Genomic DNA, 13,384 nt, shown 5'->3' on the forward strand with positions numbered 1-13,384 from the left:
GAATGGAGGCAGGAGGCAATAACTCATCAAAGTACCTAAATATTTGGTAATCAACATAATTGTGACTCTTAAGTCAAAGTCTAATTTTTAATGCTATAATTAGTTTCATCTAATTTGTCTATGGAAAAATGCACATTGACATAATTGTTATAGATGGATGAATCAGACGTAGAAGCAACAAAGAAGGCCAGGGAAAATTGTAGAGAGAAAAAAATTACTAGAAGAAAGAAACAACCCATAAGAATGAAAAAAACTCCAACGAACTTTGATCATAATGAGAGTTACAAATCTGGAAAAAGGATGGAGAGATAAGTTTGACGATAGTGGTTTTCACCAGAGAGAAGGCCAAACGTGTCGTCATGTGCGATGGGAAGTGGCAATGGCGACGAAGGTTAAGACTATGCATACAGATGTGTTAGAATTTTGATTCTTACAACATGGTGGTCACTTGATCAAGACGATCATAATTATGGTGTTATTAGTCCAAACAGTCACGATGACAACATAACAAGGAAAAAAAAACCAAATGGTGATAATATAGAGATGGCGAAAAACAATGGTTGGAAAAAAAGCATACTAAGAATAATGCTAGAAATTAGAAAAAAAAAGGAAAAATTTTCAAAAAAATAAAAAATTAGCACAAGTGAACCCACTTGTCTTCGGGGGCTTAGGTTAAATTTAATTCCACTTACTCTAAATATTAAGTTAAAATAAAAGAGGGAAACATAAGTTGAATTCCAAAGTACATAATATTATACATTTATAAATGAATATAAAATGGTGGACCTAAGCCCGTAACATGTAACATAGACAAATTCACACTGCAAAGGAAGCATTTAAATTACCTAGGCCCTAATCAATTGACTGCATAATAGGAGGATATGATTGTGTGATGTTTATGGTTTGCAACTTGTTCTCCTTGGCAGATTGTCAAGTTAGCAAATTGAAAAAGAGCCATGAGAGCCTTATACTGCTACGGAGAAATCTAAGTGTTTTGCATAGTAGTTGAATCCTTGTTGACATCATCACAACAAAGTTTGACGAGTCATGGATTAAGTTTTGCCTTTCTTATAACTATTCCTTTTCTAATTGCTTGGATAATCATGCTTCTCATCGCACGGGTCCACTATGTGTCCAATTCTCTCAAAAACTACAAATTTTGAATTTTTCGTTCTCTAACAAAACCAAATCCTTTTGTCTCTACAAAGTTGCTTCCTACTTTCTACGGCATTCATGAACACTTGGCCTTCATCATTGTTTCAACTATCAATCCTCCTTTCATCTTGTAGTACTAATAAAAGAACCTTATTCACATCAGGAAACGGCCTCATCATTAAAATTTCAGTTCTAACAACATCAAATGCACCATTTAGCCACGCCCGCAAAGGAATTTCATTAATGCATTCTTATTTATAAATATGTGGCGATTTTTTATATAATTTAGAATATGCAATTCAGATTAAAACAGGATTAAAATTATCTTTCAGATTGTATAATCTGATATAATTATATTTCAAATTATATAATCTAAAATATAAAAATTATATATTTTAGAATGAAAAATAAAAAATACATTCTTAATTGTATATTTCAAAATATAAAATTTATATTTTGAAATATATATTTAAGAATATAAAAATTTATGATGTTGGAGGAACCCAAAATCCCATTAGCGATAGCTACACTAACACAAATCATAGAGCATACACAATCTAGATGAGGTCTGAAAAGTATAACCGATGGAGACATGAGGGTTTAACGTTGGATCTTGTTGTGAAAAACTCACTGGTAAAGGAGGATTGCACTACCATTATTACTTGAACTTGATGTTCCTTGTGTCATGGTTAGTGAATTCTACAAAGCTCTTGATATTCAAGAGCTCTGACTCCACAATATGAAAAAAGTCATAAAGAATAGATGCAATTCTCAAACAAGGACATCACCAACATAGATAAGCAAATTAGTCAAGTAATATTTTTAGAATTTAAGGAAAACAGAATCGTCAATGGCAGAATGAGAATAACCAAAATTTAGAAGAAAAACATAAATTTCCAAACCAGCATTTGTTTGCTCAAGAACAACGTCGATGTAGATTATGTTTGTGAAATAGTGGGTTCAACTAAATTCAGAATCGAAGAGAACACTAATTTGTTGCAACCCTCCCAAACATCAAAGGTTGTTGGATTGAACACATGAGGCAGGGCAAAGATCCATTGATGAACTTGAACATCTTAATGGTGACTAATGGAGAGGTACGATGGTCATAGAAGGATTTTCACCTAGATGGATGTAATAAACACTAAGTGGGTCTAATGTTGGATCTTTTGTGAGGAAACCTCACTAGTGGAGGATTTTCATTGTCATTATTGCCTGAACTTGATGTTCCTCATGCCATAGGAAGTGAAATCTACAAAGCTCTTGAAATTCAAGACCTCTAATACTACATGTAAATTTGTGACAAGGCTGGTAGTGGAGAATTATCACATTAGAGCTAAGCCTCTGGTTTGTTCTTCAGCCATTCAATTGGATAAAAAGAGAATAGATGGATCAAATATATAGGACGTTGATTATTGAAGATAAAAAAATCATTAAATAGCAACTAATTTTAGACACTAAAATAATTAATTAGTATATTGACTAAACTATATTTTTTTTTTATAAACTAAAAACTATTGATATCTAAAACTGTTTCTATAAATAAAAGATTATAATTAGTTTCTAAATTAGAGTATAAATTAATCTCTAACATCAACTATCAAGGTTTTAAAAATCAATTTAAATTCTAATTTACAAATTAATTATAATTTTTTATTTATAGATACCAATAAGTTTTTGGTTTATAAAATGGTATTTAAGTTAATTAATTATTTTTTATCTTTTAAATTGATTACTATTTGATGATTTTATTGTAGTCACGGCTACATGTCCAAAATATACCCCACATCTAGCAAGTTTGTTGAATGATTGTTAATAGGTAGCTCAATTGTCACGTCGGGTTTGAACCTCTGATTTAGAGGAAAGCAATAATAGCATGTTGGCTACACCTCATAATCTAATAAACTCCAAGTAAGACTTAACAGAAGGTCACAAGCCAAGGCCCATCTTCATGCTGTCCAAATATAAGAACTTTAAACCCTAGAATATTGTTTATCCTGATTTCAGTTCTACATATCTATGACCATATTTAAAGGCACCAAATTCGGCCTTTTTCCACCGACTACACAAACAATGAAATGAAAATTTTCCACAACTTCCTTTCCCGAAAAATCATTCCAACTTGGGATTAGGGTTAGTACGTAACAATGGATCTCATTATTAAAAACTAATGTTCCTAAAGTGAAAAAGGTAGTAATATTTTCAATTCTTACATCTGATGTATACTATAAACGGGTTCATTCTTTATTGGCCTACTTGAGAAGGGTAAAAAGTACCCATTAATTGCCCGGCACCAAAGAACAAGCTAATAGGAACTTGATCAATCTTACAGCAACTTTATTAGTTCAACACCTAAACAGCCTATTTTGGGTTGAGAAACCTCACCAAATTGCTCATTCTTTCTTAAAGATCATCAGGTTAATTGCCATCTGATATAGGCAACTGCACAAATCTGAGGTTGAATCACAAGCAAACTAGCAGGTAATTTCCACAACAATTTCAAATATTTTGTCTAAAACTCATACGTCATTCACAGGTATAGAACAGTTACCAATCATGCTCATAATAAATGTTGAAGATAGAGAGATAGCTAGCATAAAAGCTCCATATACCATAATCCTAAAAAGGTTCTTTTAAGGTCTTGGACTTCCCATAAAACCATGAACACAAAAAGTTGCAAACAAAGAAAGCGAACTAAAAAGAAAAGAGTATAACTTCTCCTAGTAGCACACTTCCAATACTAGTACTGAACCGTCAGCATAATAAAGCATAATAAAGATACTACTATGTCATAATTAAACAAGCAGAAGACCCAGTTCTTAAAACTCCTCAGTCTACCATAATTTCATGGAAGATTGAGAGGACATGATGATGAAGAATCATTTTTATCATCCACTTCTTGCTCAGTCATTTTGTTTATTTTATCTCTTTTATCCATTTTATCATCAGGCGATTGTGTTTCATCATCACCTTTCTTTCTCTTTCTATTGCACATTACTTCTGGATCTTGCTCCTCATCACTGGTGTCCTCAAGCTCATGAACATCAGATCCTTCAGGTAGATCGTTCAACTCCTTTGCAGAATTTTGGTTCCCTGAATCAGTATTGTCATCTAATCCATCTGCTTCGTCTCCAGTTGACTCCAGCGATTTTTCAATTTCTGCAACATTGGCTTTCAGTGACTCAATCGCATCCTTCAAATCTACATTAACCTGTCACACAAGCCCACCACCACACAAGACGAATTTATAAACCATATGTTAAGCTGTGTTCTTAGAACTGAGACTAAAGAAAAACATAATGGTAATTTATATACCAGAATGACACGTACCTGAATGTGCTGAAGATAATCCGAGATGTCAATAGGGCAAGAAGGACATTGTATCACAATTTTTTGGGACCGAAGCGTTCTCCCGCCCCTGCTTCTCTCCTTCACCAAAGCCTGACCAGCAAATTTACCTTCCAAACAGGACTTGCAGAAGTTATGAGCACACGGTGTTGTCACCGGTGAAACCATAACCTCCGTGCATATCATGCACGAGAACCCTGCATGTACAAGAAAAATGGTAAGATAAAAAAGTACTAATGGAAATCACGAAGAGAATGTTGACCATTTAATTGGAAGGTCCAGTGTCAATCGTTGTGAAACATTTTATTAAAGTACCCATGTGCAATCTTTTCTTGAGCATCTCAAGTTGGAACTTCGTCGTTTCCCTAGTTGACCTTGCCCTTATTCCCTCTACGGGTTCCTCACTTTGCACCTTTCGTTTGCTGGGAGGTGGTGGTTTCTTCCACTTCCAAAGAGAATCTTCTTCCTAAATAAGTCATCTACTAGTTAAAACTAAATGTATTTCAAAATTCTAATTTATATTTTAGAAAATATATCTTGTATAGATTGTTGAAAAGAAATGAAGATACAAATATATGAAAAAGTAAAATGAAGTCCTCAATAATCACGCACATCAAAATCCCAAGACGGAGATTCAGTCCTTTCAAATGTGACGGTGGCCTTTTTCAGTTCACGGATGACCGGTAAGGGTCTGGGCCTATCTCCACGATCATCACTGCGTTTCCAGTTGAGAAACTTAGTAAGAGTGAAGATAGCAAGAGCCGTTTTAGCGTCAAATGTGCAACAGAATGGAAGAGTGCATACCTTGTCCAGGGGGCTGGTTCATTGTCACACCTAACGAATAGATACCGGCAAACTTTGAAACCCTGGTTATGGAAATGACATCAGATAAGCTGCATGTATTAAAAAAATAGGCAAACAAAATATAGCATAAAATTGCGCATATCCACCTGCAATCCTGCTATCTGCCAACACTTTTCAATTCTATAAATTCCATCGTAGCGCACGCCAGTCTCGGGGGCATATGAAGATCGCTTTTCTTTGTGAGATCTGCTTATTATAGGTAATGTGTAAAGATGGTACGGTGCGAATTATAAAAGTTCCAAAAATATTGATTTAATGAAAGCTCTCGTGTTTTATTGAGCAAGCCAAATATATTGATTCTATGTGTTATAGTAACAGTAATAATAACACAGATCCAACCCAAATTGCCATGGATAAAACCCAATTATGAGTCAGGTCGACCAGTTAGTTCATAAATAGTCATGAACATAGAATTATGGTCCCAAACTTTGCAAATGTAGAAATAAATCTAGTACAAACGATATTTTACATGTTCAATAAGTAAGAAGTCACAGATAGAATTAATTTTCAAATTGAACCAGAATCAAAATTCAGTAAGCATTTTGGGCATATAATCCAAAAGAAGAAGCAAAGGATTTAAGTGTTTAGAATTTGTAAAGTATATCGTACCCTATGATCCCATCCCTCGGTGAGGTATATGTATAAATAAGATTGTGAAAGAATAGAATCTAGTAGAGTAATTTGTGACCTGACAACTCGAACCGGATAACCCTTAAGACAGCTAACTTGAAGTGCAAGGTTGTACTTCTCAAACTGCTGGTCAAAAGAGTGACTCTTGTTGGTGCGTTTGTTGCCGCTAAGATCCTTACCGCCGCTGCAATACAATACCAATAGTGAATAAAACATGAACAGGAATTGAGTGAATTGTAGAGAAACTTTGGTTGTTATACCTTCCAGTGTAGAGAAACCACTCTCCATGGTCTTCGTCATCCACATAACCACCAGAAAGGACAACAGATTGTGCACCTCGATCTGATTGGCCAGCAATGCCACCCACAGGGACGAAGTGAGCACCCCATTGTCTGCATTCCAGTCTGTCTCTCCAACTCTCACCCACCAGCAGACCCTGATTCCTCATGGGGTCATGTTCTGCAGTGATTGGACCAAAATGATCAGTCGGAACGGTCACAAATATTTTTCCACTGGCCGCATTGGCACGGCCATTCCTCTGAGCACGTTCTGTGGTAAAGGGCTCATCGGGTCTGTCTTGATTGTGCCAAAAATGGTTGACAGTCCTATCTCCTCCACGACCATTAGGGTTAGAATTGGTCCTGGCCATGCGAATTGCAAAAACCAATGCAGAATTGATCCGGGGCTGGCTTGTCATCTTTGCCGGAACAAGCTGGCGGCATTGGACACATTTCGTATTTCCTCGTCGAAGCCATTTCTGAAAACACTTCAGACAGAAACTGTGCCCACAAGGAGTCTGGGACGGTTAAATTAAACTCAGTCAGTCATATTAAATATATAAATGCAATATTAATATAATAATAATAATATATCTCAGCCCAGCACAGCACAGATAATTTTTTTTATGTATGATTTATTTATTCCCCAAAATATATGATTGGTTGTTTATATATAAACATATTATTATTCAATCAATTAAATAATTAAGAGAAAGTGGTAGGGCCAAATAAAAAAAAAACAGTGAATGATGTGATGAAAAAAATAAATTAAAGGAGAGAAGAAGAAGAAAGGGCACACAAACCGTGACGGGCCTCTCCGGTAACTGGAGGCAGATAGAGCATTTGATAGATTGAGAGAGCATGTGCCAAACATTTGTGGATTTAGTCTGGTTCTCTTCTTCTTCGTCATCGTCATCGTCATCCTCATCTTGTGCAGGAGATTTTCCAGTCATGAGTTGTTGGCGTTTCTTGGCTTTCTGAGTTTGGGTGAGAGAATCATCATTTTCAATGGTAAGCATTGCAGTGACGAGGTCATTGCGAAGGGGAGCAGGGAGAGGTGAAGGTTGAGGATCGATATCGGAGCAGTCAGGACAGGACCAGTTAGCGGTGGCTGCAAGGGTGGTTGGAGGGGAGGACAGGCATGGAAGGTGCCAAGGAGTGTTGCAGGTGACGCATAGCAGCCTCTCTTCCTCTCCGGGCACGGCCTGGCACTGCATGCAGGCGCCCTCACTGTCACACGGAAGCTGCATAGTCATTCTTCCTCTTTTGTTTTCTTGTGTGTTTTGTTTGTTTGGTCTGTCTTGATGGTTTTCTTTATAGAGAGGAGTGAGAAACAGGGAGAGGGAGTGGTTTTGAATTGAATATAATATGATATTGTGTGTGGAGTTTAGGGGTTCCTTCTTTCCTTCCCTCTTGCTAATTATCATATTACCCTTCTCTCTTCCAAAATTACCCTTTTTCCTTCCCCACCTCAAACCTCGACGTTTATCTTTTTAACACTTGACTTGTTTTACGATGTATTCATTCGACGAATTTATTTAATATTATCAAGAGTACGCTAACATTATTCAAGTATGATTTCAGAAAACAATTTTCTTTCTTGGTAAATTCTCCTTTTCTTATAAACTAAATTAAATAAAAGAAAAAATATTTCAATTCAATGAACATGTTTTATTAGTTTAAAAATATATAATATCAATAAAATTAGAAGTTTGTTTACACAACTTTATACAAAAGGTAACAAATTCATTGAACATGTAATAATAAATAAGTTAATCTAGTATTTATATACATGAAAAAAAAATTGTTGATTTATTTTAAAAACAAGGGTTAAATATGTTTTTCGTCCCTTAAGTTTTCGTCCCTTAAGTATCACACGATTTTGGTTTTAGTCCCTACTCGAAAGTTTGATGGTTTTTAGTCCTCGTAGTTTTGAAACTCTTACTATTAGTCCTTAAAATTGGATGACGTTAACTTTTGTTTGACGTGGCTAATGGCCAGCCCACGTGTAATGCCACCTGACTATTTTTAATCGATGTGGCAGTAAAGGTGTGGTGGTCGGTCGGCCTGGTGGGTGGTCGGTCACTCGGTCTGGTGGTCGGCATGGTGGTCTTTGCCCATAACCATTCGTTCTTTTCCAAACACCGTTCGGTCTTTTATATATTGCACGCCACCCGTCACCATAATCGTTCGGTCTTTGCCCAACATCGTTCGGTCTTTCATATATTGAACTCCACCCGTCACCATAACTGTTCGGTCTTTGCCCAACACCGCTCGGTCTTTTATATAGTCTGCTTCTATTACGTTGTTCTATTGATTGTAATAGAACCCACCAGGCCGACCGACCACCAGACCGAGTGACCTACCACCCACCAGGTCGACCGACCACCACACCTTTACTGTCACGTCAATTAAAAGTAGTCAGGGAAGGTGGCATTACACGTGGGCTGGTCGTTAGCCACGTCTACTAAAAGTTAACGCCGTCCAATTTTAAGGACTAATAGTAAGAGTTTCAAAACTATGAGGACTAAAAACCATCAAAGTTTCGAGTAGGGACTAAAACCAAAATCGTGTGATACTTAAGGGACGAAAAACATATTTAACCCTAAAAACAATGAAAAGTAAGAATGATAATGTGGTCCATTTTAACTCTTTTTTTTATGCATAAATAATATGTTAGAGTGTCATGTTTTATATAAATACAAATTACTTTTTCTTATTTGTATATTTCTTATTTGTATATTTGGATGATACTCTTAATTAAATTTGTTGAAATAATAATTTATATAGTTAATTTCTTAAATTGAAAATTATTAGTAATTATATAATTTATAATTTTAAAGTTCAAGTCTTTCGAAAATATAAACCACTTTGAACTTGACTGGAAAAAAGAAAAAAGAATAAATGAGTGACTTTTGGGTGGACATAAAAATAAATATCAATGAGCAAGTTGTTTAAAATAAACACACATAACGTTGTGCAGGTATGACTGAGTTTTAAGAATTTAAATCACTGTGAACTATGCCTGCCAAATATGGATCAGGCTAAATGTGGTCCATGAAATTGTGCGTTATGCGAGGAAAACTTAAATGAATCAACTACCTAAAATATCTAATTCATCTCGTAACTTTTTATGTCGACCTGTTAAGTGTCTCGTATTTACAAAATTATTGGTTTATTAAAAAAAGAAGGCATAATACCCAATTTTGTCCCCACTTTGGTTCGGAAATCTCAAGTTAGTTCCTTTCTAGAAATGTGAGTGCAATGGATCCTTACTTGTAATTTTTTGAGTCTAATGAGTCCCTTCCGTTAAATAGAAAGAAACGGAGTTAGTGGGCTGATGATGTGGCAGTACTTATTGATTACGTGTCAAAAGTCCAAAGTGTCTTCCTCCGAATGCGTGTGTTTCTCTGAAGTTTCGTGTTTCTGAGTCTGTTTCTCCACTTTCCTTCCACCCATCTTCCTTTCCTTTAAGATTCTCAATATCTTGAAATCATAACAATCCAAAACCATCTTCCTCTTACTCCCTTCACTTCCACACTCTCCTCTGTTCCTTCTTCCACCATCTCAATGGCCTCTCACCCAAACCAAACAGGTTCTCCCTCTCTCTCTCTCTTTCTATATTTCTTCACTCTTCTAAATTTTTCATTTTTCGATCACCCTTTTGCTTGTATCAGGAACGGGAGCTGACGGGCAAGGAGAAAAGGACCCCTCATCGCCGATCCCAGCATCAGCCTTTCAGAATCCACTTTCTAAGATATCGCCGTCACCGTCGCCGTCGCCGTCCTCATCGACAGCTCCGGCGCTGGTGCTTTCGAACTCGGGGAAGCGCATCGACCAGACGGGGAGGAAGAAGTACGTGAAGCAAGTGACGGGGCGGCATAACGACACGGAGCTGCACCTGGCGGCACAGAGGGGCGACGTCGGCGCCGTGAGACAGATCCTTCTCGACGTCGAATCTCAGGTTATGGGAACTCTCGGCGACGGCGACGACGATGATCTCGACATCGAGATTGCGGAAGTGCGAGCTTGCCTCGTCAACGAAGAGAACGAGCTCGGTGAGACCCCTTTGTTCACTGCAGCTGAAAAGGGTCATCTCCATGTCGTGAAGGAGCTTCTCAACCATTCCACTGCTCATACTGTTTCCAAGAAGAACCGATCGGGATTTGATCCCTTGCATATTGCAGCTAGTAAAGGCCACCACTGTATGTAGTATCTCTCTTTCTGGTACTTGTGTTTCTTTGTGCTTCTTTAGTTAGTTATACGAGGAGTTAAGTTATGAACTTATGAACATATGCTCTGCTGCTTGAGGTTTAGGAAAGAGACTATAAAACCTGTAAAGTGAGCAACTCATCCTTGAAAGGAGGAATTTTAGGGTTTCGAGGATGTCTTTGGCAGAGGGGAAGGTTGTTTTGAAGGTTATTGGGAAATTGTGCGAGGAGAGGAAGGAGTTGATGGTGGAAACTACCGTTTGCTGGAACTGGCGGTCTTTGTAGAAATCGAGAGTGGGGCGTCCGCCGACGCCAACGGATGAGGGGCGGCTGCTGACGTTGGAGTCGCGGGAGGGGTACTGGCGGCGGTGGAAGTCGACTGGAGTGGGTGGCGGTGGAGGAAGGAAAGAGTCCTTGGGTTGGCGTCGCGCGGTAGGTCTCATCCTCCCCCAATTTCTGAATAAAATCCTTTCTTCCCTAATTTATTTCCTAATTAACCAACACACGTAAGCACATTTTTTGACACGTAATCAATAAGTACTGCCACATCATCAGCCCACTAACTCCGTTTCTTTCTATTTAACGGAAGGGACTCATTAGACTCAAAAAATTACAAGTAAGGATCCATTGCACTCACATTTCTAGAAAGGGACTAACTTGAGATTTCCGAACCAAAGTGGGGACAAAATTAGGTATTATGCCAAAAAAGAATGAAAAGTAAGGATGGTAATGTGGTCCCTTTTTACTTTCAAATTTAATCCATAAAAAGTATGTCAGGGTGTCTTGTTTTACATAAATACTAACTACTTTCTCTGACGTGTCCCACATGATATTTGATTGGTACTCTTAATTAAATTACTAAAAATAATGATTTATATAATCAATTTCTTAAAATAAGTAATATTCATAATTACATAATTTATACTTTTAAAGTTCAAACTTATTGAAAACAAATAGTTACATAATGACTTTAAACTAGACTAAAAACAAAACGAATAAAATAGTTATTTTTGAGTGGACTTGAGAATGAGCAAGTTGTTTAAAATAAACACACCCAATGTTGTGTTGGTGTGACTAAACTTTAAGAATTTAAATCAATGTGGCTACGCAGGTCAATTGTGGATTAACTCATCGTTGGTTCGTGGAATTGTGGGTTATGCAAGTCAAACCTAAATTGATCAACGAACTAAAATATCTCATTCGTCTCACAATTTTTTATGTTGACCTGCAACCTGACTCACATAACTTGTCTCGCATTGTCATTTCCAACTACAGGTAAAAAATAAAAGTATAATAAATAAGTTAATATGGTATTTCCATACATGAGAAAAAAAATTGTTGGTTTATTAAAAAAAATAATGAAAAATAAGGATGGTAATGTCCTTTTTAACTCTCAAATTTGATCCGTAAAAAGTACGTTAGAGGGTCTTATTTTACATAAATACAAACTACTTTCTTTGACTTGTCCAACGTGATATTTAGTCAGTACTCTTAATTAAATTAGTGAAAATAATAATTTATATTATCAATTTCTTAAAGTAAGTAATATTCATAATTATATAATTTATAATCTTAAAGCTCAAGATTATTAAAAATATAAATGACTTTAAAGTGGACTGAAACAAAAAAAAAACTTATTTTTAGGTGGACTTAAGAATAAATGCGAATGAATTAGATGTTTAAAATAAAAACACATAATGTTATGTTGGTGTGACCGAATTTTAAGAATTTAAATCAATGTGGAGGATCAATCCATCATTGGTAAGTGGGATCGTGGGTTATGCAACACAAAGCTAAACTAATCAACCAACTAAAATATCCAGTTCATCTTGCAACTTTTTATCTCGACCTGTGAACTAATTAACTCGCATAACCGGTCTCACAATGTCATTTCCAACTACAACTAAAAAATAAAAAGTATATAAAATAAGTTAATCTATTATTTTTATACAAGAGAAAAATTGTTGGTTTACTAAAAAAAGAATGAAAAGTAAGGATGGTAATAATGTGGTCCATTTTAAAACTCAAATTTTATCCATAAAAGGTATCTGTTTTACATAAATACAACTACCTTCTTTGCCCCACGTGAGATTTGACTGGTACTCTTTATTAAATTAGTGAAAATAATAATTTATATAGTCAATTTCTTAAAATAAGTAATATACATAATTTATAATTTTAAAGTCCAAGCTTATTGAAAACACAAATGACTTCAAACGGAATTGAAACAAAAAAAAAACGAATAAAATAGTTATTTTTGGGTGGACTTGAGAATAAATGTGAATGAGTAAGTTGTGTAAAATAAACACACATAATGTTGTGTTGGTATATCTGAATTTTAAAAATTTAAAACAATGTGGACTACGCAGGCCAAATGTGGATCAACGTGAGATTATGGGTTATGCGAGACAAACCTAAACGGTATGTCAACATGTGAACTAACACACATGACCTATCTCGCATTTTCATTTTCAACGAGAGGTAAAAAATTAAAGTATAAAAAATAAGTTAATCTAGCATTTTTATACATGAGGAAAAAAATATTGTTGGTTTAATAAAAAATAATGAAAAGTAAGAGTGGTAATGTGGTCAATTTTAACTCTCATATTTAATCCATAAAAAGTATGTCAAAGTGTCATGTTTTACATAAATACAAACTACTTTCGCTAACGTGTCTCACATGATATTTGGATGATACTCTTAATTAAATTAGTGAAAATAATAATTTATATAGTCAATTTAATAAAATAAATAATATTCATAATTATATAATTCATAATTTTAAAGTTCAAGTTTATTGAAAATACAAGTGACCTTAAATTGGACTAAAACAAAAAAAGAAGCGAATAAAAGAGCTATTTTTGGGTGGACTTAAGAATAAATGTGAATGAGAAGTTG

The 13,384-nt window shown here is 35.6% G+C and overlaps 2 protein-coding genes across 2 annotated transcripts; one reads left to right on the top strand and one right to left on the bottom strand.

The window, feature by feature from the left end:
* Window positions 1-3,746: 3,746 nt before the first annotated feature.
* LOC108340664 (E3 ubiquitin-protein ligase ORTHRUS 2) lies at window positions 3,747-7,647 on the bottom strand. Its single transcript, XM_017578181.2, has 9 exons — window positions 7,079-7,647; window positions 6,258-6,793; window positions 6,056-6,181; window positions 5,454-5,553; window positions 5,308-5,369; window positions 5,116-5,218; window positions 4,819-4,969; window positions 4,486-4,700; window positions 3,747-4,366 (listed from the first exon to the last, which is right to left on the bottom strand). The coding sequence occupies exons 1-9, from the start codon at window positions 7,529-7,531 to the stop codon at window positions 4,001-4,003; spliced, it is 2,112 nt and encodes a 703-aa protein (XP_017433670.1). The 5' UTR covers window positions 7,532-7,647; the 3' UTR covers window positions 3,747-4,000.
* A 2,009-nt stretch (window positions 7,648-9,656) lies between these two features.
* On the top strand, window positions 9,657-10,488 carry LOC128196743 (ankyrin repeat-containing protein ITN1-like). The gene is made up of 2 exons (XM_052878274.1): window positions 9,657-9,870; window positions 9,953-10,488. Exons 1-2 carry the CDS (start codon window positions 9,846-9,848, stop codon window positions 10,486-10,488), a joined length of 561 nt encoding a protein of 186 aa, XP_052734234.1. The 5' UTR covers window positions 9,657-9,845.
* Window positions 10,489-13,384: the final 2,896 nt, after the last annotated feature.

Source organism: Vigna angularis, chromosome 5, assembly GCF_016808095.1.
Source record: "Vigna angularis cultivar LongXiaoDou No.4 chromosome 5, ASM1680809v1, whole genome shotgun sequence".
In the NCBI taxonomy this organism is placed as follows: Eukaryota; Viridiplantae; Streptophyta; class Magnoliopsida; order Fabales; family Fabaceae; genus Vigna; species Vigna angularis.